We start from the raw sequence: 24,312 nt of genomic DNA, 5'->3' as shown, positions 1-24,312 counted from the left end.
ACCTGAGCTGAAGCAGTTGCTTAACCAACTGAGCCACCCAGGCGTTCTAAAAATTTTTTTATTTCAAGTGAGTGTACTAAGCTTAATAGTCTCTGAACAAACTGAATTTCCAGAGGCAGGGCTTCTTTTTGTATGCTGAGGCACGTAACTGCTTAGCCCTGACATCCTCCCAGCAGAGTTTTTTTAGACCTTAGATGCTAGAACAGAGGGCTTTGTGGAGCAAACTCAGTACAGCGTGGGCAAGGCCGACTTGTTTTTCTGACTTAGTTTCTGATAGAGATGGCAAGCCCTGCCCATACTGTACTCACTACACAAGGACAGGAACCAGAGTAGTAATGAAGAGAAATTTTATGTCTTTTTAAAGGACTGTTCTTCATTTTTCTCTTCCTCTTTCTCAGCGACATAGCATGCTTAAGCAGCAAGATCTAAGTATTGCCATGGTGGTGACGTCACGTGAAGTATTGAGTGCACTTTCTCAGCTTGTCCCATGTGTTGGTTGTCGTCGCAGTGTGGAGCGCCTCTTTTCCCAGCTTGTAGAGTCTGGAAATCCTGCACTTGAACCCCTGACAGTAGGGCCCAAGGGAGTCCTATCTGTAACTCGAAGCTGCATGACTGATGCAAAGAAGCTTTATACCTTATTTTATGTACATGGGTAAGTATAATCAATAGGGGTTAGATGACTTAGTTAAAAATTTTAAACTTTGGACAGTGGTGGCTCTTTTACTAAATTTGGTAGGGGCAAAGCTTGAGTCCAAAATCACTAATGTTTTTAAAGATTTTATTTATTTATTTGACAGAGGGAGAGATCACAGGTAGGCAGAGCAGCAGGCAGAGAGAGAGGTAGAAGCAGGCTCCCCGCTAAGCAGAGAGCCCAGTGGGGGGCTTGATCCCAGGACCTTGGGATCATGACCCAAGCGAAGGCAGAGGCTTTAACCCACTGAGCTACCAAGGCGCCCCCAAAACCATTAATTTTATTGAATATCTTCTGTGTGCCAGTGACTATGCATATTGTTCTCATATGGAGAGAGGCAGGCAGTAGGCAAATGTATGATTTGTCAGGTAAGTTATAAGAGAGATGAGAATGTTTGGGTGAATTAATATGGAGGATGATTGGGGAAGGCTTCTGTGATAAAATGATACTGAGTGTAGACTTTAATGAAGTGAGTAAATAAACCATGTACATATCTGCAGGAAGGCACAGAAGGAGGAGCAAGTGTAAAGTTTCAAAGTTTGGAGTTTTCCTGACGTGTTTGAAGAACAGTAAGGAAGCCATTATGGCTGGAGCCAGGTGATTGAAGGGAATAGTAATAAAAGGCCTACTTATGTAGTGCCATCCTGAGTTTTTAGTTATTGTTGGTTTTTTTTTTTTTTTTTTACCCTGAATAAGATGGGAAGATTTGGGAATGTTTTGAGCAGATGAGTGACATGGTCTGACTTGAAGTTTGGCTTACTTTGACCTCTGTGTTGAGAATAAGTGGAAGGATGGTGGAAGGGGAAGAAACAAAAGCTATTTAAAAATCCATGCAAGAGATGGTGACCAATGTGGTGGTCACAGAGGTAATAAGAAATGGTTGGATCCTGGGTATATTTTGAGGAATGAGCCAGTAGAATTTTTGGATAGATTGGCTATACAAGAGGACATCAAGGATGATTCTCAGATTTGGGATCTAAAGAGCAGGACCATTGGTTTCCATTCACTGAGGTGGATAAGAATGGGAGGAGCAATTTTGTAGAGCTCACTTTTGGACCTGTTAAGTTTGAGATACCAATTAGGCATCCAGGTGGAGTTCAGAGAGGTCTGCTCTGGAGATAAAAATTGATATCATCAGCTCATATGTAGTATTTGAACTATGTATAAACTACACACACACTCACACACATGGACATAATTTAAATCTGTGAGATGTGAGATGGTCACCAAAGTCTGAATATAAATAGGAAATGAGAAGGGGTCTGACAACCAAAGCCCTAGGCTTTTCTGTTTAGAGGTGGTGGTAGAGAGAATTTTTACTCTCCTGAGAAAAGGCTTAAGGGTTTTTGAATGGAAAACATAATGTGATTTTTGTTTTGAAAAGATCACTTCAGCTGCTGAGTGAAGCCTAGAATGTAAAGGCAAAGGATTGGAAGCCAGGAGACCATTTGGGAGGTCAGCTATTGCACTTGACTAAGCTAGAGAAGCAAGTTGGACATGGATGGTAATGGTGGAGGTGATAAATGATATATTTCTGGATAATTCAAAAGTTAGAGTTGATAGTCTTTGCTGATTGGTTGGATGCAGGGTGTGGCTATTAGCTATAGGCATTTCTGTATTTGCGTAAAATTTCTGTTGATGGTTCCTTATCAAGGATCGTGTTTATTTAGATATTGTTTGAACAGGGCAAGATCGCTGAGAGGTAGCAGTCAGTCATAAAATATTTGAGTGTCAAGTGCACTGCTAGATACAGCACAGATACAGGGATGAACAAGACGGATGCAGTCTGGGGGAATGAGTATATTGAATAGAACAGGTCTCTTTCAACATACTGACAGACTGGGAATGGATGGGAGAAGACAAGTGTACGGATTCTTCGTGGTTAGAAATTGTTTGATGAGAAATTTTCAAGGTAAGTGATGTGTCTGTAATACTTGAAATACACGTTTGCACTAAAAGGCAGTAAATAGAGATTTTGAAAATTCTGAAGAAAAATGAATATTAATCAAACTTTTAATGATTTATTTTTGATTAGGTCCAAACTTAATGACATGATAGATGCTATTCCAAAAAGTAAAAAGAACAAGAGATGTCAGTTGCACTCCTTAGATACGCACAAACCAAAACCTTTGGGGTAAGTAGAATTGACTGTCAAGATCCTTAGTAATTGTTAAGATTATAAATGTTGATTGTATTTAGTGAAACAAACAAAAAAAAACAGTTATTTTTACTTTATCAATTAGTTACACTGTAACATAGGTTAAAATAAATCTGTCTCCTAATTCTGTAAGGCCTTTTTGCATTGAGACTGTGCAGGGTCTCAGTATAGATTTGATTTTTATTTTGGAGTTTTTTTTTTTTTTTCTTATATTAAATAGGTTTTAAAGGAAGGAAGTTGAGATCTTTATGAAAATTTATTTAGCCAATACTGAGTTTTTCAAGGTAGTGACATAATTCTTTGATCTGTATAGTAGTCATAATGTATAAATTATTGTTCTTGTCTTTCTTATCTCTAGGTCTCCCTAATTTATCAAGGATTTAAAAAAAAGTCTTGGATTAGTTGTAACAATGTGTATTTATGTAACTAATTTGCAGTTTTGTTCTGGTTAGGTGGTACAATGTCCAAGGCTACTTTTGCCCTCCTCTCCCAGCACATTGTACATTTGCCCCCTACAAAATTGCTTTAGGTTGGGGGTGGTTAGGAAAAGCTATTGAATTTGAAGGGGGTGCTTTTAAGAAGTAACTTGTGTTTTGAGGAGAATGGGATGATATAAAACAATACTGGATTGCCTTTAAAAAATAAGTTTTTGAATATCTCATGAGTAGTGCTGATATCATTGTTGTATAGATCTTTTCCTTCCTGATAAAAGACCTGGATGACTAATTGGTGGTATGTTGATAATCTATTAGCAAGTTTGTTTGTTTTCCTATACTCAGGAACAAAATCTTAAAACAGTTTTATGATGAAAACTGCCTAACGTATAGGAAAGTTAGACTATTCAGCAACCTTCCTTCCTACAAGATATCGTCACCCTGATTCAGTAGTGTTATCAAGATTTGTCACATTTGTTTTATTTATCCATCTTTTTCTTTGCTGAAGTACTTTATTTTTTTAAAATTACTATTATTATTTTTTTTGCTGAAGTATTTTAAAACAAGTCCCAGGCATCACACTTTTTTACTCCTGCATATTTCCACATCCATCTCTAAATACATGGACATTTTCTTTCATAATGACACTGCCATTATAACACTTAAAAGAATTAACTATAATAATCTGATACCCAAATTAGATTTCCACATTTTTCTCTAAAAGTGCCTTTTTAAAAAATGGATTTGTTAGAATCAGGATCCAGACTGAACCACAAAGTATATGGTACCTAATGTGCGAGTACTCTGAACCTGCAGTAAAGCTCCACACAACTTAAAGTGGTTATCGAAAGAAAATTATTTTACACAACTTATTTACAAGTATCTTTAGAGAATTCCTATCTTTCAAACGTAAAATTCAGTCTAGTTTTCTCATTAAGACAGTAATCTTTACCTGAATGACCTGTTGGCTAAAGCCACAAGAGTAGTAACCTACTACAAAAAGCCTGCCTTCTGATTTTCTTGTTATGAATTTTCTTCATTGTGGAACCAAAAGAGCAACAGATAACCTCAACATCTTACATAGCTGTTCATTGGTACCTTCCTTCAAAGAGCAGTTCTTCTACCTTTGCTCCAGGTTCCATTTCTCAGTGACTGCTTTATCAATTACCCACTTGTGTTAAAGTGGCATACAGCTCTGTTTTCCTATCTTTCAGTTTAAAAACAGTAACAAACCTCCACAGAACTTCACATTCCCCTTCAGCAACAGCCCCACCACATGGGAAGCCAAATGTTTTAGAAGGTTGTTTGCTGAATTATGAAATCAGTGAGTTGATCTTAAGCACTGTCTCCTAAGGGAGCTTAAGGTACTTCAGGTATTTCCACACGCCGTGTGGATAGCAGGCCAGGGAGTACAGTGTGCTTAGCCAAGATTCCCCCCTCCTCCATTTTGGATGGCTACTGCCATTGTATGATACTGTGACTCTCTATTTTACACATTTCAACTGTTTATCCCCCCCCTTTTCTGTTTAGACACTCTCCAGGGAAGTGTTAACAGTTGATTAGGTTTCAACCTAATCAATGGCAACAATCCAGCTCAGCCTTCTTTTTCAAAGTATTCTTGTATCCATGCAAGTAAACCCAAGTTATTGGCTGCTTGGGAGTAAGTTTGAGATCCTGAAGAAAAGACTAGGCTACAGTCTTAGGCCTGTAACTGAAGACTGAAGATTATCTTAGAGAATAGTATATAAAGTCTACCTAGAGAGAGAGTAGAGTAAGAGAGAAGAATGCTGAGGAATTCAATGTATTGGTAGAAAAGAATCTAGTAAAGAAACTTGAGAAAGAGTGGCCAGAGAGATAGAAGGAAGCCAAGGGAAAAGAGTGTTAGCTGTGTTGAATGCTCCTGAATCATCAAGGACTCAGAAGTGTCCATTGGATATAGCAACACTGTGGTAATTGGTGATCTTGATGACCAAATCTGTGGTTGAGTGGAAACAATCCAGATAAGAATGGGTAGAAAAGTGATTGCAATCTAAGGTTATGGTGGATTAAGCTATGAGTGGAAAGTACAGGAGTGGAAAGACTTCTTTTTCAGAAATCTTGATCTTGAAAGGATGGAGTGATAGAAAGTCGAGAGAGGTTATAGATAAAGTCTTAATTTTAACTGTAGCATTTTTTTAGAAGTATTTCTTGGATTAATGCTCTTGTGTTCTGATGATACAATAATCATTCCCCACACTGATTTCATGAACCTTTTCCTGAATTACGAGAACTTGAGTTTGAGAGTTAATCAGTTTTAGGAAATTATGGATTGCTCATGCATGATTAGAGAGGAAATACGGGCATAGAGAGTTGAAGGATAGAACATGGAAGATAGCAGTTGTTGAGGTCTTTGTTTCAAATTAGGGTGCTGAACCTTGCTTGAGGTCTTGTTTCAGGGAATAGGGAGCTGATTTGTATGGATGAACTTAAATAGTGGGCAGGGAGTTGAGAAGTACCTATTCAGCTATATAGAGAAGGTTAAGTAAAGATTCAGAGGTTTTTCCATCTCAAGCATCCAAGGTAACATTTCTGGGACTGTAGACAGACCTGCAGAGGAACAGGCAGGAGTCAGTTGTTCAGAATCATGAAATATCAAGAAGACTGTCATTGAATGGAATATAGACCCACATTTCTTTTGGAATGTACATCTGCCAACAAAGCAAAATGCAGGACCAACGCCACACTGAAACCTGTGGGGGAGGGAGAGTCTGGGAAGTTTTAGTAAGTTTTTAAAAAATTATTTATATAGTACTTATTACTGATATAGGCTGTGTAAAATGTAAAATGTTCCTCTTAGTGTGCTGTCTTTATTTTAGTAAATGTAAAATTTTATTGTAGTTAATGTAAAAATGTATTTACCATAATTAGATTAATCTGATTTTTTTTTCCCTCAGCTAATTATAAATGTGAAGGTACAAAACATTGAGTTTTGTTGCCATGGATTAGATATAAAATCACATTAAGTAGAACAAAACTTACTAGAATTTTTAATTTGTGGAAGATTGACCAATTTTATAGATAAAAATATAATTTCTTTTAGCTTTGTTGACTTTAAAGCATTCCAATTAGATTTGCTTATGAAATGCTTAGTATCTAATTAGAGTTGGTATCTTGATAAATGTAAATGTTGTTAAATTGTGTCAGATAAACTTAATAGTTGAGCAGAAATTTTTATATAAAAGTATGAGCATATGTTTAATATTTTAATATGGCTAAAATGAATATGTAATTATATACAAATTTGTAAACTTATTATACTAATATGTATTAAAGAGTTCATGATTTTAATTTAGACTATAGAAATTATTCCTTCAGATTATCTGAGTGTCACTAAGCTTTGTACTATACTGTACTACAGTGAAGGGAGCAGTAGCAGTGTCAGTTCAGAGAAGTTAAGTACAGATAAGAGAAGTAGTGAAGACCACAGGAAGGACAGCAAGTGTAGGATCATTTTCCATTATGGACCTTTCCAGGGAACAGCCAGGTAAAATCAAGCAATCCTTTACTCTGCCTTTTTTAATGTTTTAATGTTTATCTAGTCCTCCTTTCACTAATATGTGTTCTCTTTCTGCAGAGGTTGTTGGATGGACGTATGGGAACTAATGTCCCAAGAATGCAGGGATGAAGTAGTTTTAATCGACTCTAGTTGTCTTTTAGAAACACTAGAAACTTACCTGCGAAAACACAGGTGAGTCTAAAGGTCATTGCAATATACTTGGAAGGTGCTGTTAAGTGCTCTCTCAGTTATCCAGATTGACCTCTTACCTCCTTCATATAATAGCACTCCAGTCTTCCCATTAATACCTGGTGCTAGGCAGAGCTTAATATTAGGATAAGCATTTCTTTATGGGATGACTCTCAGTGTTAGCCTTCTTGTGTTGAGCCAGCATCTCCTCTTTTTGTATTTTTTACCTGTTGGTTCCACGCCAGTGAAGTGTATTAGTTGAGGAAAGTACTGAATCACTTTAGAAACTCTAGTATTCCTTGTTTTTATGATAGAAGCATTTCATGTTGTCATTTTCAAAATTAAAGTTTAAATAAGTGGCTTTCATTTAGTAATATTTTGAATGATTTCTTCTATAATCATTTGTCAAGACCTAAAAATAGAGTTGGAATTTGTGTGGTTCATGTACTGAAAAAGTAACTTCAGGTTTTTCTTTTTAGAATACTATTTTACAAAGGAATTTTCTCTTTTCTTTTCTTTCCTTCTTTCCTTCCTTCCTTCCTTCTACATTTTATTTCTTTGAGACAGAGAGTGCACAAGGAGGAGAGGGACAGTGGGAGAGGGAGAAGCAGGCTCTCTGCTGAGCAAGGAGCCCAATGTGGAGCTCCATCCCAGGACTCTGGGATATGACCGGAGATGAAGGCAGATGCTTAAGTGACTGAGCCACCCAGGTGTCCTACAAAGGAATTTTCTAAGTGTCATTAGCATTTGGAAATTTGTAGGGAGGGAGAGTGCAGTAGGAAAGGAAACTGGTAAGGGAGCTGTCTAGAGATGGTATTCTAGGAGGGAGCTGTATACTCTTTTAATGTAAATTCGTCACATGTTTGGTGTGTGGTTTTGTGTTCTTTGACCTGGGACATAAATACATACTTAATTTACGGATACTTCTAGAAAACATACGTGAATGATAAAAACTAGGGTTTATCAAGATTGATGTTTATATGGCAATGAGCTAATGACTTAATCTGCGTACTAAGTTTATTCAGTGTTTTTCTTTTTTCAGTTACAAACTTCCTTGTTTATTTGCCTTTTTGGTTGATTATACCCAAGAGAGTAGAGAATATGTCAAGTATTTGCAGTTTTGTCAGAGAGGGATTATACAGACAAAAAACATTTAAATATGTAGGTCCATTATAGATTGCTTCCTTTTTCGATATGAATTGATCCCTATATTCAACATTAATTGGTCCATCCAAAAGATAGCTAGTTATAAGAGCTAATGTTTAGGAGTTTCCTGTAATGGTTGTAGATATTTCCTTTATTGGGGTGGCAATGATTTAGGGCTCTGAGAAGGTGGAATCTACTTAATAACTATCTGAAGGGTGGGGAGAAGTATGATTAAGAAAGATTGCCTTGAATCTGGGTTCTACTAATTATAACTTTGTACAAGTTACTTAACATTTCTGTGCCTTCCTTTCTTTTCTTAAGACAAAAATAATGATAGTACAGATTAATTGTAGGATTAAATTTATCATGGGGATAAACGATACACAGTCAGGCTTACTTAGAACAGTATGTGGCTGGGAATGCAAGCTAGTGCAGCCACTCTGAAAAACGGTGTGTAAGTTCATCAAAAAGTTGGAAATAGAGCTACCGTATGACCCAGCAATTGACTACTGGGTACTTACCCCAAAGATACAGATGTGTGATCTGAAGGGGTACCCTGCACCCCATGTTTATGGCAGGAGTTCCACAATAGCCAGATGTCCACATCTGGCTAGGTTCCACAGTAGAACCTAGATGTCCATCAGCAGATGAATGGATGGAGAAGATGTGGAAGGGGGGGATGGGGCACACATGGTGGAATATTATGCAGCCATCAAAAATGGAAATCTTGCCATTTGCAACAGCATGGGTGGAACTAGAGGGCATTATTACGCTAAGCAGAGTAAGTCAGAGAAAGAAAAAGAATCTCTCTGATACATGGAATTTAGGAAACAAGTCAGAGGGTCATAGGGGAAGAAAGGAAAAAAAATGAAACAAGATGAAATCAGAGAGGGAGACAAACCGTGAGAGGCTCTTTTTTTCCCCCTAAAGATTTTATTTATTTATTTGACAGAGAGAAACCAGGAGAGACATAACACAAGCAGGGGCAGTGGGAGAGAGAGAAGCAGGCTTCTTGCTGAATAGGGAGCCTGAAATAGGGCTTGATCCCAGGGCCCCGGGATCATGACCTGAGTTGAAGGCAGAGGCGTAACGATGAAGCCACCTAGGTGCCCCAAGAGACCCTTAATCTTAGGAAACAAACTGAGAGTTGCTGGAGGGGTGAGGGGATGGGTGGCGGGGTGTTGGACACTAGAGAGGGGTATGTGTTGTGATGAGTGCTGGGTGTTGTATAAGACTGATGAATCACAGACCTGTACCTCTAAAACAAATAATATGTTGTATGTTAATTAAAAATAATAATTTTAAAAATACATAAATAAAATCTGAATGTATTATATATAATATTTAAAAAACCCAGTATCTGACACATAGTAAGCACATTAGTGAATGTTTGCATGCCAGATTTGCAAATGCTTGTTATTCCTATATATCTAGTTCTTGTTTTAGGTCCAGTTTGAGTTTTTGAGGTATGTATAATCAGTTGAAAATGATTTCTGATGTCTTAATAATGGGGGCACCTGGGTGGCTCAGTCAGTTAAGCATCTGCCTTTGGCTCAGATCATGGTCCCAGGGTCCTGGGATCAGCCCCCACATCGGGCTCCCTGCTCAATGGGGGGTCTGCTTTTTCCTCTCCCTGTGCCTGCTGCTTTCCCTACTTGTGCGCTTGCTCGCTCTCTTTCTCTGTCAAAATAAATAAATAAATAAAAATAAAAATTCCTAAAAAGTATCTGAATAATGTACCTTTTTGACTGTTGTATTTTATTTAGTGGACTGTTTTGAGTACTTTATAATAAAAATTTGATGGGGGCCTAAGGTGGCTGAGTCTGTTAAGTGTCTGACTCTTGATCTCAGCTCAGGTCTTTATCTCAGGGGTGTGAATCTAGGCCCTATGCTGGGCTTGGTGCTGGGTGTGGAGCCTACTTAAAATAAAGGGTTTATGGCGCCTGGGTGGCTCAGTGGGTTAAAGCCTCTGCCTTCAGCTCAGGTCATGATCCCAGGGTCCTGGGATCGAGCCCCACATCGGGCTCTCTGCTCAGCAGGGAGCCTGCTTTCTCCTCTCTCTCTCTCTGCCTGCCTCTCTGCCTACTTGTGATCTCTGTCAAATAAATAAATAAAATCTTTAAAAAAAAATAAATAAAGGGTTTATAACTCTGGCCAGTTAAGTATTATGGTAGTAAATTATTAGAAATAAAGTGTTAAACTATGAAACCTCTGCCTTAAAAATTTTTTTTACTTTTATGTGCAACTTTTCTTTTTGAAAACAGGAAAAATCATTTTCATTCTTATAGCTTATATATAGTATTTTTGAATTGCTGTTTACTTATGTTACTTATGATTATTATAAATATTAAAGATTATGTACAAAGATTAAACCACTATGAGGATTTAAAGTTAGTAAAATAAGAGCAAAATATTTTCAAGTTTTATTATTGCTGCTCTATGACATCTAACCATTTATTTACCTGAAATTGTAAACTTAATCTTTTATAACTTAAGAACACAGAAAAATTTGTTATTTCTGCATCCAAGTCTTTATTCTCCCCCCCTCAAGGGGAAGACTTTTTTTTATTGTAGAAAAAAAAAAAGTAAGTTTACTTCTTAAACAGTTTTTAAGTGAACATTACAGTGTTGCTAACTGTATGCACATTGTTGTACAGTAGATCTCAAGAATTTTTCATCTCGCATGATTGGAACTATACCCATTGAACAACAATTTCCCCATCAGCCCCTTCTCCCAAGCCCTGGCAACCAGGGTTCTGTTTTCTGTTTAATGAATTTGATTATTGTAGATACTCACATATGTGGAATCATTTGGTATTGGTCTTTCTGCGATTGGCTTATTTCACTTAGCATAATGTCCTTAAGAGTTCATCCATGCTGTAGCATATGATGCAGAATTTTCTTCTTAATGCTGCATAATAGTCCATTTATGTATGTACCGCATTTGCCTATCAGTGGACATTTTGGTTGTCGCCCCTACATCTTAGCTATTTCTACAAATGCTGCAATGAACATGAGTGTGCAGATATCTTTTTGAGATCCTGTTTTCAGTTCTTTAGGATATGTACTTAAAAATGGGATTGCTGGATCATGCGATAGTTCTGTTTTTAAATTTTTTTAGGAAATGCCATACTCTTTGCCATTATTGGCAGCACTATTTTACAGTTTCAGCAACACCAGTATCAAGGGTTCCAGTTTCTCTACATCTTTGCCAGCACATGTTGTTTTCTGTTTTTTTTTAATAGTGGCTATGCTAAATGTATTTAAAGTGGTATCCTTTTGATTTACATTTTCCTGAAGATTTACATTTTGATTTACATTTTTCTGAAGATTAGGAAATCATCACCTATTCAGTGCATGAAATTTTTCTTCCAGTGTTTTCTTCTGGGAGTTTTGTAGTTTCATGTCTTACTGTTTAGGTCTTTAGTCCATTTTGTGTTTATTTTTGCATATTCTGTGTTTTTTGAAGCATTAGTGCATCAGTGATTTAACTTGTCAGCATTATTGCTTGTGTTTACTTATTGGGCTTAGAGACTCTATATTAACATGTATTCATTTCAAGAAACAAATGTGTGCATCAACTAATATGTGGCAGTATAAGGGTAAATAAAGTAAGAAGTGTAAATTACAAATATAGGAAGATAGAGGAAGACTGAATTCTAGTTATGGGAATTGCAGAAGGCATCCTTAAAGATGGACATGATTTAGACAGATGGAAAAGGATGTGGAAAGGGGTGGGGAGGAAGCAGAAGAAACAAGACTTTGAAGTAGGGACATAATCTGTTATGTTCAGGTAGTCCATTGTCTGTATGGTATGTGTACAGGAGCAGGGTAAATTGTCTAGGCAGTTTAAAACAGGGCAGGGGGAATTGGAAAGAAGACCTGTAAGAGATGTAAGAAAAAATTGATACCAGTTGGCTCCACCCTAAAAGAGGACCTAAGAAGAAGTTGGAGGTTAACTGAGGTTTTCTTCCTGGGTGACTGTATGAATGGTGATGTTCTTTTTTTTTTTTTTTAAAGATTTTATTTATTTATCAGAGAGAGGGGAGGGGGGAGAGAGCGAGCACAGGCAGACAGATTGGCAGGCAGAGGCAGAGGGAGAAGCAGGCTCCCTGCTGAGCAAGGAGCCCGATGTGGGACTCGATCCCAGGACGCTGGGATCATGACCTGAGCCAAAGGCAGCTGCTTAACCAAGTGAGCCACCTAGGCGTCCCAGTGGTGATGTTCTTAATAGTTTTGTAAGGGAACATTCATGTTGCTCTTAGTTTTGGAGAGGAAGTTAAAACATGTTGCCTATTATACATCTGTGATGTCTCCCATTTTACAGTATGGGTTTAGCCCTCAGGCAAGGGCAGAAGACTTGAACAAGAGCTGTAGAGGTAAGAGGTATACCTGTTGGCTGAAGCCATTGTAACAGAAGAGGCCAGCTAGGGAGATGAATGAATATAAAGTTATTAAAATTTCCTCATTCCGCCACAGCTGATCTTCTCAGAGATACAGTTATTAATTTTATTATTATTTTTTTTATCAGACCAAGTTCTTTCTTGTTTCAGGAAATCAAAGCTAAAGAAACAAGGTTCTATTTTTCTTTCTGACTGAATAATATTTGGTTTCTAAAATAAAATGTCATCATCCTCTATGTTCACATTCTTTTTTTCTCTTCTACACTTTTGTAACTGAAATTTAGACTACATTTCTATGTATATGTTATCAATATTATGATTATGTATTGAGAAACATGGGTTTTTTAAAAAGAAATTTGACTTTTGGGAATTACTAGTAAACTAAAACTACATGTGCCACTTTCTTGCCCCTACCCTCTTTCTTATGTTTAGTAAGATATTAAAATGTCGTAGCAACATTTGGATTCAGGTTTACTGAATGAAGGTGGCACAACTGTTTTTAGAGGCTGAAAGGAGTGGGATTCTTGAGTCACTTGTTTGTGGCTTCTTGTTTTCTTGTGTCTGTCTCAATTAAGAATCATTTATTTGCAAATGGAGATCTAGCTATACTGTAATCCCTAAATTTGTATTTCTCTTATATGTGTATGTTTTAAATGTGTGTCTGGAGGATTTTTTTTTTTTTAATGCTCCACATGGTAGGGGAGTGTCGTTGTCTAGTACACTGTTAACGAGTTTCATGAAATAATTATGCAGCTAGTTCTTAATTTTGAAGTTTTTCTTTTCAACAGGTTTTGCACTGATTGCAAAAATAAAGTCCTCCGAGCATACAACATCCTTATTGGTGAACTTGATTGCAGCAAAGAGAAGGGCTACTGTGCTGCACTTTATGAAGGCTTGCGGTGCTGTCCACACGAACGGCACATACACGTTTGCTGTGAAACAGACTTCATTGCACATCTCTTGGGTCGTGCTGAGCCAGAGTTCGCAGGAGGGTATGAGTATGTAATTTGCTAGAATGGGCTATCTAGCGCTTTGCTTCATTTTATTACTGAAAGTTTATTTCCATCACCTTTTGCCTCAGTACATATGATACATGTATAAATTAAAGTGTGCCTGTGAAGATTCTGCTTTCTTTAAAGTATGCATTTGACTGAGTAAAAATAGGGAGAAAGTGTTGTGTGGTGTTCATTTCAGTCCTCTGCTCCTTGTTGCTTGAAGTAGATAGGCATTTTTTTTTTTTTTTGGCTTTCATTATTATAGATTATCATTTTTCACCAGAAAATGATTAGAAGGGATTTACCCCCTCCATCCATGCATTTCCATGTTTAAATTTTGTTCATAATGATGGTTTTTGCATAGGAAGAAAGGTCTTTGCGGCAAGGGGTTAAGTACTTTATTGAGTGTAATTCATGAACTGTGTATATTATTGCTGAATTGTATAAGAACCTAAAATTTTATCTCTGGCTTTGTTGTGAAAATAATATCAGAGAAAGTTGTTCTAGAATAAATTGAATCCATTTTCCTTTGTGTTTTGTGTATCAGCTCTCATTTGAGTGCCTACTTTCTGCTAGCCATTTAGAACATGAAGACTTACAACTGAAATTCCGTGAACACTTCTACTGAAGACTAGCCTGGAGGGCTTTTGTCCATGATTGAATCACGTTGGCATTTCTCCATTCCCCCTCAAAAAAAAAGAAACAAAGCAAGTAGGCATTTGTTAAAATTGGAAGGTGAAAGGAGCTGTCATGCCTACCTGTGAGCTGGACACATATATAACTTCTCTGTGCCGCAAAATAATCTCTCTTCAGGGCCAGTTCCTGAATTCTCTTATTTTTAGCAATATTAGGACTGATTCTGCTTGCATGTGTATTTCTTATTGGTTATATACATGTGTGCTTCTATGTTTATATGTATATTGAATTTGAATGTATAACTGGCTTGTTATTACATATGCAAATTGTGTTTTAAAACCTGAACTTGAAGAAGTTTATCTGTCTCTTAGTGTTTCAGTAAAGGGTATTAAGAATTATTATGTATGATTTATTCTCCTTTACAGGCGAAGAGAAAGGCATGCTAAGACAATAGATATAGCTCAAGAGGAAGTTCTGACCTGCTTGGGAATTCATCTTTATGAAAGACTGCATCGAATCTGGCAAAAACTACGAGCAGAGGAGCAAACATGGCAGATGCTTTTCTATCTTGGTGTTGATGCTTTACGCAAGAGTTTTGAGGTAAGAACAGTGGGCTGCTTCAGTGTCTAAGATTGCTTAGTCACATTATTAGACTGAATGTTAATATAAGCTGCCAGTCTGATTTTACCTCAGAGGCCTGTGATCCAGTCATAGTGTCATGTATGTGAAGGGGTTCAGGGAGGGGAATTGGAATTTAGAAGAGGTTTGTGGATTTTTCTTTGTTTTTCAGTCCTCTTATTCTGCCAGCTTTGGTTTTTAAACTTCTCAGAGTAGAAAACTGAAGTTTATGATTATTTAGCAAGATGTTGCTATCAAATGTATCTAATGGAAAGTTAAAAGCAACCCCAAAATAAGCAACAGAATTAGAAACTTTTAATGAGTCTCAGCTTGACTGCTGATGTCCAGTAGCCTCTTTATATTGCTGGTATTGGGTTTAGTGCTTATGATTTGGTAACTTTTTTGAGGGGGGAGTTCTACACTGTCAGCACATAAAATATTGGCTAGTGAACATTTTGTTACATTCTAGGGCATGTTCTTAACCCTAACTGGGTCACAGATCTCTTTTGAGAATCCTATGAAAGCTATAAACCCTTTTTTCAGAAGCACATCCATGAGCTTTAAACATTGTTCTGGGGACTCTGAGGAGATTTGTACTGGTTCTTGGTGAACACATTTCTGTTTCCTTTTCTTTCTGTATGTTTGTGACTTCAGAAACTAGATCATCTAATCAGGTTAAATAGTCTTCTCATTGTGTGAAGAAATGAATATTTACTCTGCTGTGTTAAAAATTTTGGAATTTGAAACTAGAATATTGCCAGTTTGGAATAGGAGTGTGTATAAGTCTGCCTTTCCTGTAGGGATTCATGGTATATTCACTTGCTATGGATTTTAAGATGTCATCATTTAAAGTATTAAAATTGAAGATTCTTTGTGGGGATGCCCTGTAAAATTGCAAAATGAATTACCTGTCTGTGTGTGGTATCATTTAAAATTAGCAAGTGAGGGGCATCTGGGTGGCTCAGTCAGTTGAAGGTCTGACTCTTGATTTCAGCTAAGGTCTTCTCACTCAGGGTTGTGAGTTAAAACCCTGAGTTCAAAAAATTGAATTAGCAAATGAGAATTTCCATGGAAAATACAGGAAGTTCTGACCAATATTTATTCTCAATTTTGTTTTTTAATAGATGACTGTGGAAAAAGTACAGGGTATTAGCCGATTAGAACAACTTTGTGAAGAATTTTCAGAGGAGGAACGAGTAAGAGAACTCAAGCAAGAAAAGAAACGCCAAAAACGGAAGAATAGACGAAAAAATAAATGTGTATGTGATATTTCTACTCCCTTACAAGCAGCAGATGAAAAGGAAGTAAGCCAAGAGAAGGTAATATTCCATAATTTTGACTCATTATTATGTAGTATTGCTTTTTGCTAGATTTTGGCATTTTTACCATGCTTTTCCAGAATGTGACGAGCTGCAACTTGTATATTGGCTTTTTTCCTACTATAATTGGTTAAAGCCAAAATTTTTAATGTCATGTATTCTTTTTATAATATTCAATAGTTATCTTTGTACCCGATCTTAGTGTGTTATTAGATCAAATGGGGAAATTAACTCCATGCATGACCTAGAGCATTTCTTTTTGGTCTCAGGACCCCTTTGAATTCTTAAAAATTACAGGGCCCAATGTGCTTTTTGTTTATATGGATTATACTTACCAAAATTCACTGTATTAGAAATTAAAATGGAGAAATTTAAAATTATTTTTAAAAATAAGCCCTTCTTTTATGTTAACATGAATAATATTTTTTTAAATGTCCCACCCCCACTCCCCCCAAAAAAAGAAGTGAGAAGAGTGGCATTATTTTATATTTTTGCAGATCTTTTTAATATTTGGTTTAAAAGGAATTAGATGGATTCTCAGATCTGCTTCTGCATTTAGTCTGTTTCCATATGTTGCTTGGTTGAAGCAGATGAAGAAAGTCTGGTCTCAGAAAAGGGAGGAATATTTTAATATAAACTTTTTCAGATAGTTGTGGCTGTTCTTCTTTGGCATTACAACTCAACATGAGGTAAGTGTCTTAAAGATTAGTTATGATACGGAACCTGGCACCTATCAGTGACCTTTTTATAACTTAGTTAAAGTCCATTAGTCAGTCTTGCATTTTGAATAGATCTTTTACTCATGCATGATTTTGTAACATCATGCATTGGTCATTTGAAAGATACAGATATACTGAGTTACGCAGATCTTGCCAGATACTGACATTTCTTTACATAATATCACATAATCATGTTAAAACCACTACTGATCGCATCAGAAAGGTCTTTAAGTAGTGGGACACTTCAAGCTTATTGTGCTTATTTATATAAGTTTTCAAAATTCTGGTCGTGATTTGAAAGTTTGAATTTTTAATCACTGACCACAAATACGGTCCATTGTTTTCCTTGAGGTGATGGGCTGACTTCATTTTTTGAGAAAATGTCTTTTTAAGTGTCTGAGTCTGAATAACCACAGTTTGTCTCTCTCATTGTTTGAAGCAGAATTGATGTTCCAGGATAAAAAAAAAAAACACCTGGTTTAGTTCATAACTCAAACAGTTGCTCAGCTGTTCTTCCTTGAGAAGATCATTGTACTTTGGTATGCAGCAAGAGTGCTTTAATTAAAGCATACTTCCTCTTTGTCACATAGACTATTAAAAAGGTATATACTCATGAATTGATACTTAATAAAAATATTTTTAATGTCTTCATCAAAGACATTATTGAGTGTCCACTTATTGATTTCCTAAGCGTGCTTGTCAGGTAAGGAATATAGTAACCATTAGTACACTTTGATTGCTACTGCTTTGATTTGTGCTAAGTACCAGCAACTTTTCCCCACCATTGCTTTTGTGCCATCAGTGTGTCAATACAGTGGAAAATAGCAAGTCACATCTTATATCTGGATGAAAATAGTTTTGACCTAGGGAATCAGCAGACTGCACTTTGAGAACTACTTTCCTAGACTTTCCTGGTACCATTAACTCTTAACTTGCTTTTAGTTGTTTCATACTCTTGATCAGTGGTTTAGTGATTTTTTTCATGAGAATAATTTTTTCAATTGTTAACCTCCTAGTTCCTGTCTAATTGGTTGATGTTAAGGAAATTAAAATGTATCCATTATGAAGGTAAGATTTTTTTACTATCTCTTAATATTGATCCTTAAAGGAAACAGACTTCATAGAAAACAGCTGCAAAGCCTGTGGCAGCACTGAAGATGGTAATGGTTGTGTAGAAGTCATTGTTACCAATGAAAATACATCCTGTACCTGTCCTAGCAGCGGCAATCTCTTGGGGTCCCCTAAAATAAAGAAAGGTAACCAGATACAGTTTTGTTTTTTTCTCTTTAAGATTTTATTTATTTATTTTTTTATTTTAGAGCACGAGTGGGTGGGGCAGAGAGGGGGGGCAGAGAGAATATCTAGCAGACTACATGCGAGAGTGGAGCCTTATGTGGGACTTGATCACACGACTCTGAGATCATGTTGAGAGATAAAACTAAGAGTCTGATGCTTAAGTGACTGTACTACGCCTCTGTTTTCTTTTTTATGTAGATTCCACGCCCAGCGTGGAGCTCCAACATGGGGCTTGAACTCAAGACCCTGAGATCCAGACCTAAGCTGAGATCAAGAGTCAGGCACTCAACCAACTGAGCCACCCAGGGGCCTCTACAGTTTTTTGTTTTTTGTTTTTTAAGATTTTATTTGACAGAGAGGAGAAGCAGACTCTGTGCTGAGCAGAGATCACAATGTGGGGCTCAATCCTAGGACCCCAGGATCATGACCTGAGCCAAAGGCAGATGCTTAACCAACTGAGCCACCCAGGTTTCCCCCTACCCCAGTATTCTTTCTTTCTTTTTTCTCTTTTTCAAATGTAAATGGGACACCTGGCTGGCTCAGTCGGTAAAACATGGAACTCTTGGTCTTGGGCTTATGAGTTTAAGCCCTTCGTTGGGGATAGAGATTACTTTAAAAAACAAACAAACAAAATAAAACTTGAAAAATAAAATAGATATAAGAAGTTTTAGAGAAAAAAAAGTTTTAGAGATCCTGTAACTTAGAGACTTAATATTTCCTTTTTCTTGGAGTGCCTCGATGGCTCAGTCAGTTATTTTTTGATGAAAGCAAAAAACTGTAAGCTCCTAATCATGTTTTTGTTACTTAATTCACTCTCTGTTTTCAGTAAGCCATCAATTTTGAAATTTTTCTGTAGTTTCCAGTTGGTTCACTCTTTGTGTAATGTGTTTATTGGTATCTTGATTGTAATTCTGAACTGATTGATTCGCAGGCTTATCACCACACTGTAATGGTAGTGATTGTGGATATTCATCTAGCATGGAAGGGAGTGAAACAGGTTCTCGGGAGGGTTCGGATGTTGCCTGCACTGAAGGCATTTGTAATCATGATGAACACGGTAGGTTCAGATGAGCTTCCCAATTATTTCTACTACATGGCTGATTAAAGCACATGAATAAGAGATTATGGATTTCTGCAGGTGACGACTCTTGTGTTCATCACTGTGAAGACAAAGAGGATGATGGTGATAGTTGTGTTGAATGTTGGGCAAATTCTGAAGAGAACAACACCAAAGGAAAAAATAAAAAAAAGAAAAAGAAAAGCAAAATGTTGAAATGTGATGAACATGTAAGTGTTAAAATTCTTAAACCTTTGCTGTTGAGAGGAGAGCAACCGATTTTCCTTGGAGTGGCAAGTCTGAAGCTTAGTTGCTAGTATTTATTATTATTTGAGAATGAGTACCTTTAGAATGCAATTCCCAGGGTACCTGGGTGGCTCAGTGAGTTAAGCCTTTGCCTCCGGCTCAGGTTGTGATCTCAGGGTCCTGGAATTGAGCCCTACATCTGGCTCTCTGCTCAGCAGGGAGCCTGCTTCCCCCTCTCTCTGTCTGCTGTTCTGCCTACTTGTGATTTCTCTCTCTGTCTAATAAATAAATAAAATACTAAAAAAAAAAAAAGATTGCAGTTCCCATCAGTTGCTCATCTTGTGAGTTTTGTATGCATGTGTGTCTGATATGGTCATTTGACCAGCAATCCATGTGAGTCATAAATCCAATTCATTCTTTTCATAATACTTGTATGTATATATGAATGAGAGAGAACAAGAGCATGAGTGAGGGGCAGAGGGAGAGGGAGAAGCAGGTTCCCCGCCAAGCAGGGAGCATGATGAGGGGCCTGATCCCAGATCTCTAGGACAAAGACCTGAGCTGAAGGCAGACAATTAACCAAAAGAGCCAGCCAGACACCCATTTTTTGTAATGCTTTTAAATGAGTTAGCTCTGTAGTCTTGAGCAGTTTGCTGGATGTAGTTGTCCCATCTGTAAGGAGAGACAGTCCCTATCAGATTACGTTCTGAGAAGATGAAATGAGATAGATGGTATTAATGGGTTAGTATAGCATCTGGTATGTAGTAAGCGCCTACTGAATGCCACCTGCTGCTGTTACTCCCCATTCCTTCTAAAAAGTTAACACACCTCCCCCCCCTTTATTCATTTATTTATTTATTTTTAAGATTTTATTTATTTGACAGATCACAAGTAGGCAGAAAGGCAGGCAGAGGGGTTGGGGAGCAGGCTCCCTGCTGAGCAGAGAGCCCAATGTGGGGCTTGATCCCAGGGCCCTGGGATCATGACCTGAGCTGAAGGCAGAGGCTTACCCCACTGAGCCACCCAAGTGCCCTTTTCCCCCTTTATTTAAAGAGTAATTGCTATAATTTCCTCTCTTTTTACCTGAGACATCCTTTGCTGTGGTTCCAGATCCAAAAGCTTGGAAGCTGTATTACAGATCCAGGTAATCGAGAGACCTCAGGAAATACCGTGCACACAGTGTTCCACCGAGACAAGACCAAAGATGCACATCCTGAAAACTGTTGCAGTTCTGAAAAGGGTGGGCAGCCACTGCCTTGGTTTGAGCATAGGAAAAACGTACCACAGTTTGCAGAATCCACAGAACCGTCATTTGGTCCTGATTCCGGAAAAGGTGCCAAGAGCTTAGTTGAACTCCTTGTAAGTAAGGATATCTTAACTGTGAATAACTGCTCATGGGGTAGGAAAGAGGAGGGTGCAATATTTGAGAATTTGAAGTTGGGACTGGGTGGGGGAACTTTTAAGAAATTAAGGGCAGTCTTTCGGGGTTTTATTTGTGAGTGTGTGACTTCATTTCTGCTCTTCCCCTCATGAGTTATGCAACTGCTCTAGAGCACATTTTCTTGTCCTCTTTTGTCTCTGAAGATAGGAGAGAATAGTTGAGAGAGGGGAATAGAGTTAGCATCATGTCCAGGAATCTGCCTCCTTGGAGAAGGTTATTTGTAAGCAAACTGCCTTTCTGAGTGTCAGTTTATTATGGCCTGCCTTCCAGACCAGGAAAATATGTAGAATCTGAACTAGAGCCCACTCTTCTAGGTTACTTCCTTTCGGTTTATATAGGATAAAGGCATAACTGAACTTGGAAAATCTTTTATACAGACTCCACATCTCGATACTTCAGATGAATTATGCCTGATTATGAGCAACCCAGTACATAGTGTGGAGCTTGGAGGAGGGGAAGAAAAGAGAAGGGTGTTATATCTTCTGTATAGTAGTTCGGCTCCTAATGGAACCAAATTCTATAGAACAGGGTTTTTTTGTTTTTACTTGGTGGTTAAATTTCATAAGTTTTAAAAAGGTTATATTTTACTTAATTTGTAGAGATAAAAGTTTCAACATAGGACCAGATGGCTAAAAACCAGATCAATCTGGTTATTTAAAATTTAGTAACTAGTTGTAACCATCTCTAGTTAGTAATTTTTTTTTAAGGATTTTATTTATTTATTTGACAGAGATCACAAGTAGGCGGTGGGGGGGCGGGGGGAGCAGGCTCCCTGCTGAACGGAGAGCCCAATGCAGCGTTCAATCCCAGGACCCTGGGATAATGACCTGAGCCGAAGGCAGAGGCTTTAACCCACTGGGCCACCCAGGTGCCCCTAGTCAGTCATTTTTTAAGGCAAAGACATGTCAGTAGTCTGTCAGGCTCATAGGTCTTCCAGGACAAATTATAGATCCAGAGTTTCAAACTGAGTTGAGTTGGATTTTATTCTTATTAGTACTTTCTAAGACAGAATGACATGATGCTTGTTCTGTAAACAGTCCAATCAGAGACTTTATGTGACTAAATTGAAATTAAAAGGCTAGACTGCCTTAATTTTTACCTGTCCTCCATCAGCATAGTATTTGGCATTCCTAAAATAAGTCATGATCTTAACTGCTGCTTTAATTTGCAGGATGAGTCTGAATGTACTTCAGATGAGGAAATCTTTATCTCACAAGATGAAATACAGTCATTTATGGCTAATAACCAGTCTTTCTACAGCAATAGAGAACAATACCGACAGCATCTGAAGGAGAAATTTAATAAATACTGCCGCTTAAATGATCACAAGAGGCCCATTTGTAGTGGCTGGTTGACAACGGCTGGAGCAAATTAAATAAATAAAATAGCTCTGTCTTTCAATGAAACACTCAAGATGACTACTGCGCCTTCTCTTTCAAAAAACTCTTAATTTAGTGACTTATGGCAAAATTTTATCTTAAATCAATGTGATTCTTTCTTGTTTTGGGAGACGGTGGAGGTAACCTCATTAGTTTGTTCTTTCTTCAGGCTTGTGTCTTTAGTTGCGTGGCTGCGCAGGCCTGCCATATGATTTAAGCCATCTCTCTTCATTAAATGTTTCTCTTCCTGTGAGACTTACTAAAGCAACTTAGTGGCAAAAAGTAATGTTGTACTTATACTTCTGTACAGAAATGACAATGAGCTGAATATATGGTTTTACAAAGTAGACATCCACTTGCGAAATGTTTGGATGTAATGTTAAAGCGCAATGTGCAAAATTTAAAATAAAGAATATTTATTAATACGCATAGTAAAAATTGGTGTACATGTTTCTACTTAATGTGTGGCAGTATTTTAATATTTGCCACTTTTGAACTCGGTACTTGGCCACTCTTTATATCAGATGAACTGCTAATGAGGATAGAGATGCAGATTGTTGAGGACAAAATTCTTCCCTTGACCAGAGTTGACAGCCAAGAAAAGCAGTTTTCAGTCTTGTGTTTTGAAAGAATAAATTTGCTGCGATAGCTTTAAATACTGGCTATAGCTAGCATCTTTCTCATGACATTGTTAATTGCTATTATTAAAAATTCCCTGATACCTAACATAAAGCACCTTAAATTCAGAGATTCGTATTGAACTAGAAGAATGGAAACAGAACTTGGCAGAATTTCCACCAAGGGTTGCCTGAGAAGGAATTACTGTAGCGTGTAGACGTGGGACTAGAAGGCTGCACCCAGAGCTAACCACATTGCAGTGTGTAAGTGCATGCTCCTTATCTGGTTTCCAACAATAAAGTCACTATGGCTTTACAGTTTACTGCTTCCATAAGCTGTCTGTGTGTAATGAAGGAGAGAAATTCCCCCAGGACTAGCATTTGGCTGCCATTTTAAAAAAATGGTTGAGTCCGTAGTTCAGTAAACACATGTGCTTAGAGCTTTGTGTCTGCATGTTGATAATACTTGGTGGGCAGCAGGCAAAGAGTGGGACAGTACCTCTCTGTGCAGTGGGGTTGGAGTCAATTTTATGGGCTCTCTACCATTTAATCAGATTTCAGGTGGGCAACAGCAAAAACTTAGATTTAATTTTTATAGATGGTGGCATTTCAAATCTAAGTGTTGTATAGGGGTGGGGCAGAAGTAATATGAGACTCTCTGACTTCCTCACTTTCATCTGGGAATCCAGAAAAAATGACTAAGGATCTCCCACAGCCCCAGGGTCCGAGCCCAAACCTCTCTTCGCCATCTTTGCAGTCTAGTTTTCTCTTGAGATTCCTGAAAGCAAGGGCTGGTTTTATTTTATTTTAATCTTTATCCTTGGGCCAAGCACATGAGTACTTGGTGAATGAATAAACCAGCCACATTTACTGCTTATACTATTGGTGCAGTGGCGGGATTCCTTAGGCAGAGGTGTTTTTTCTTTGGAAGGATGGCTATATTAAGAATGCAGAGGTAAGGAAGGCAGTTTCCAGAGCTTTGATGGAACATCCTCAGTAGTTAGCAAAGTGAACACCTTCTGAACACAACCAATAGCCCAAGAAGAGACAAAGGGGAGAATGAAGTGAAGGCAAATTAGGAGGAGGGCATTCCCTGGCCTAGGACTGGACAGTTTAAAGTCCATGCTTCACCCTTTTCTGTCTCGTATAGTCATTTATAAAATAAAAACTAATTAGTATCATAGGGCTGCTGTGTATATTTGTTAATATATTTAAATTGTTTATAAATGCCCATTACACAGCGCTCAATAAATACTAGATATTGCCTTAATCTCTGGTATACATAGTCATCATTTATTTCACTGGGAGTGGGAGCGCCTAGGACAGTTGGAGACAGCAGGCCAGTAAACGTGTACTTGGGAGTATTTCCACTATTAACTTTGCGTTCTCATTCTGGTAACGCCGAGGGATCAGGTAGGGTTGAGACTCTCTGA

At 37.7% G+C, this 24,312-nt stretch overlaps 1 protein-coding gene across 2 annotated transcripts in view; it reads left to right on the top strand.

Annotated features, from left to right (window-relative positions):
- The window catches only part of GGNBP2 (gametogenetin binding protein 2), a 31,980-nt gene extending 9,280 nt beyond the window's left edge, over positions 1-22,700 (top strand). Inside the window, exons 3-13 of one of the 2 annotated variants that reach the window (XM_044248487.1) lie at positions 399-652; positions 2,727-2,825; positions 6,897-7,010; positions 13,345-13,554; positions 14,613-14,787; positions 15,930-16,124; positions 17,952-18,099; positions 19,071-19,196; positions 19,278-19,426; positions 20,553-20,801; positions 22,055-22,700. In XM_044248487.1, coding sequence (XP_044104422.1) covers positions 399-652; positions 2,727-2,825; positions 6,897-7,010; positions 13,345-13,554; positions 14,613-14,787; positions 15,930-16,124; positions 17,952-18,099; positions 19,071-19,196; positions 19,278-19,426; positions 20,553-20,801; positions 22,055-22,258 — 1,923 coding nt within the window. In that variant the 3' untranslated portion in view covers positions 22,259-22,700. The remainder of the gene's footprint in view (positions 1-398; positions 653-2,726; positions 2,826-6,896; positions 7,011-13,344; positions 13,555-14,612; positions 14,788-15,929; positions 16,125-17,951; positions 18,100-19,070; positions 19,197-19,277; positions 19,427-20,552; positions 20,802-22,054) is intronic. The other variant, XM_044248488.1, reaches the window with a different exon arrangement.
- Positions 22,701-24,312: the final 1,612 nt, after the last annotated feature.

This window comes from Neovison vison, chromosome 5, assembly GCF_020171115.1.
Source record: "Neovison vison isolate M4711 chromosome 5, ASM_NN_V1, whole genome shotgun sequence".
Lineage (NCBI taxonomy): Eukaryota > Metazoa > Chordata > Mammalia > Carnivora > Mustelidae > Neogale > Neogale vison.
This window is presented reverse-complemented; position numbering and strand designations above follow the sequence as displayed.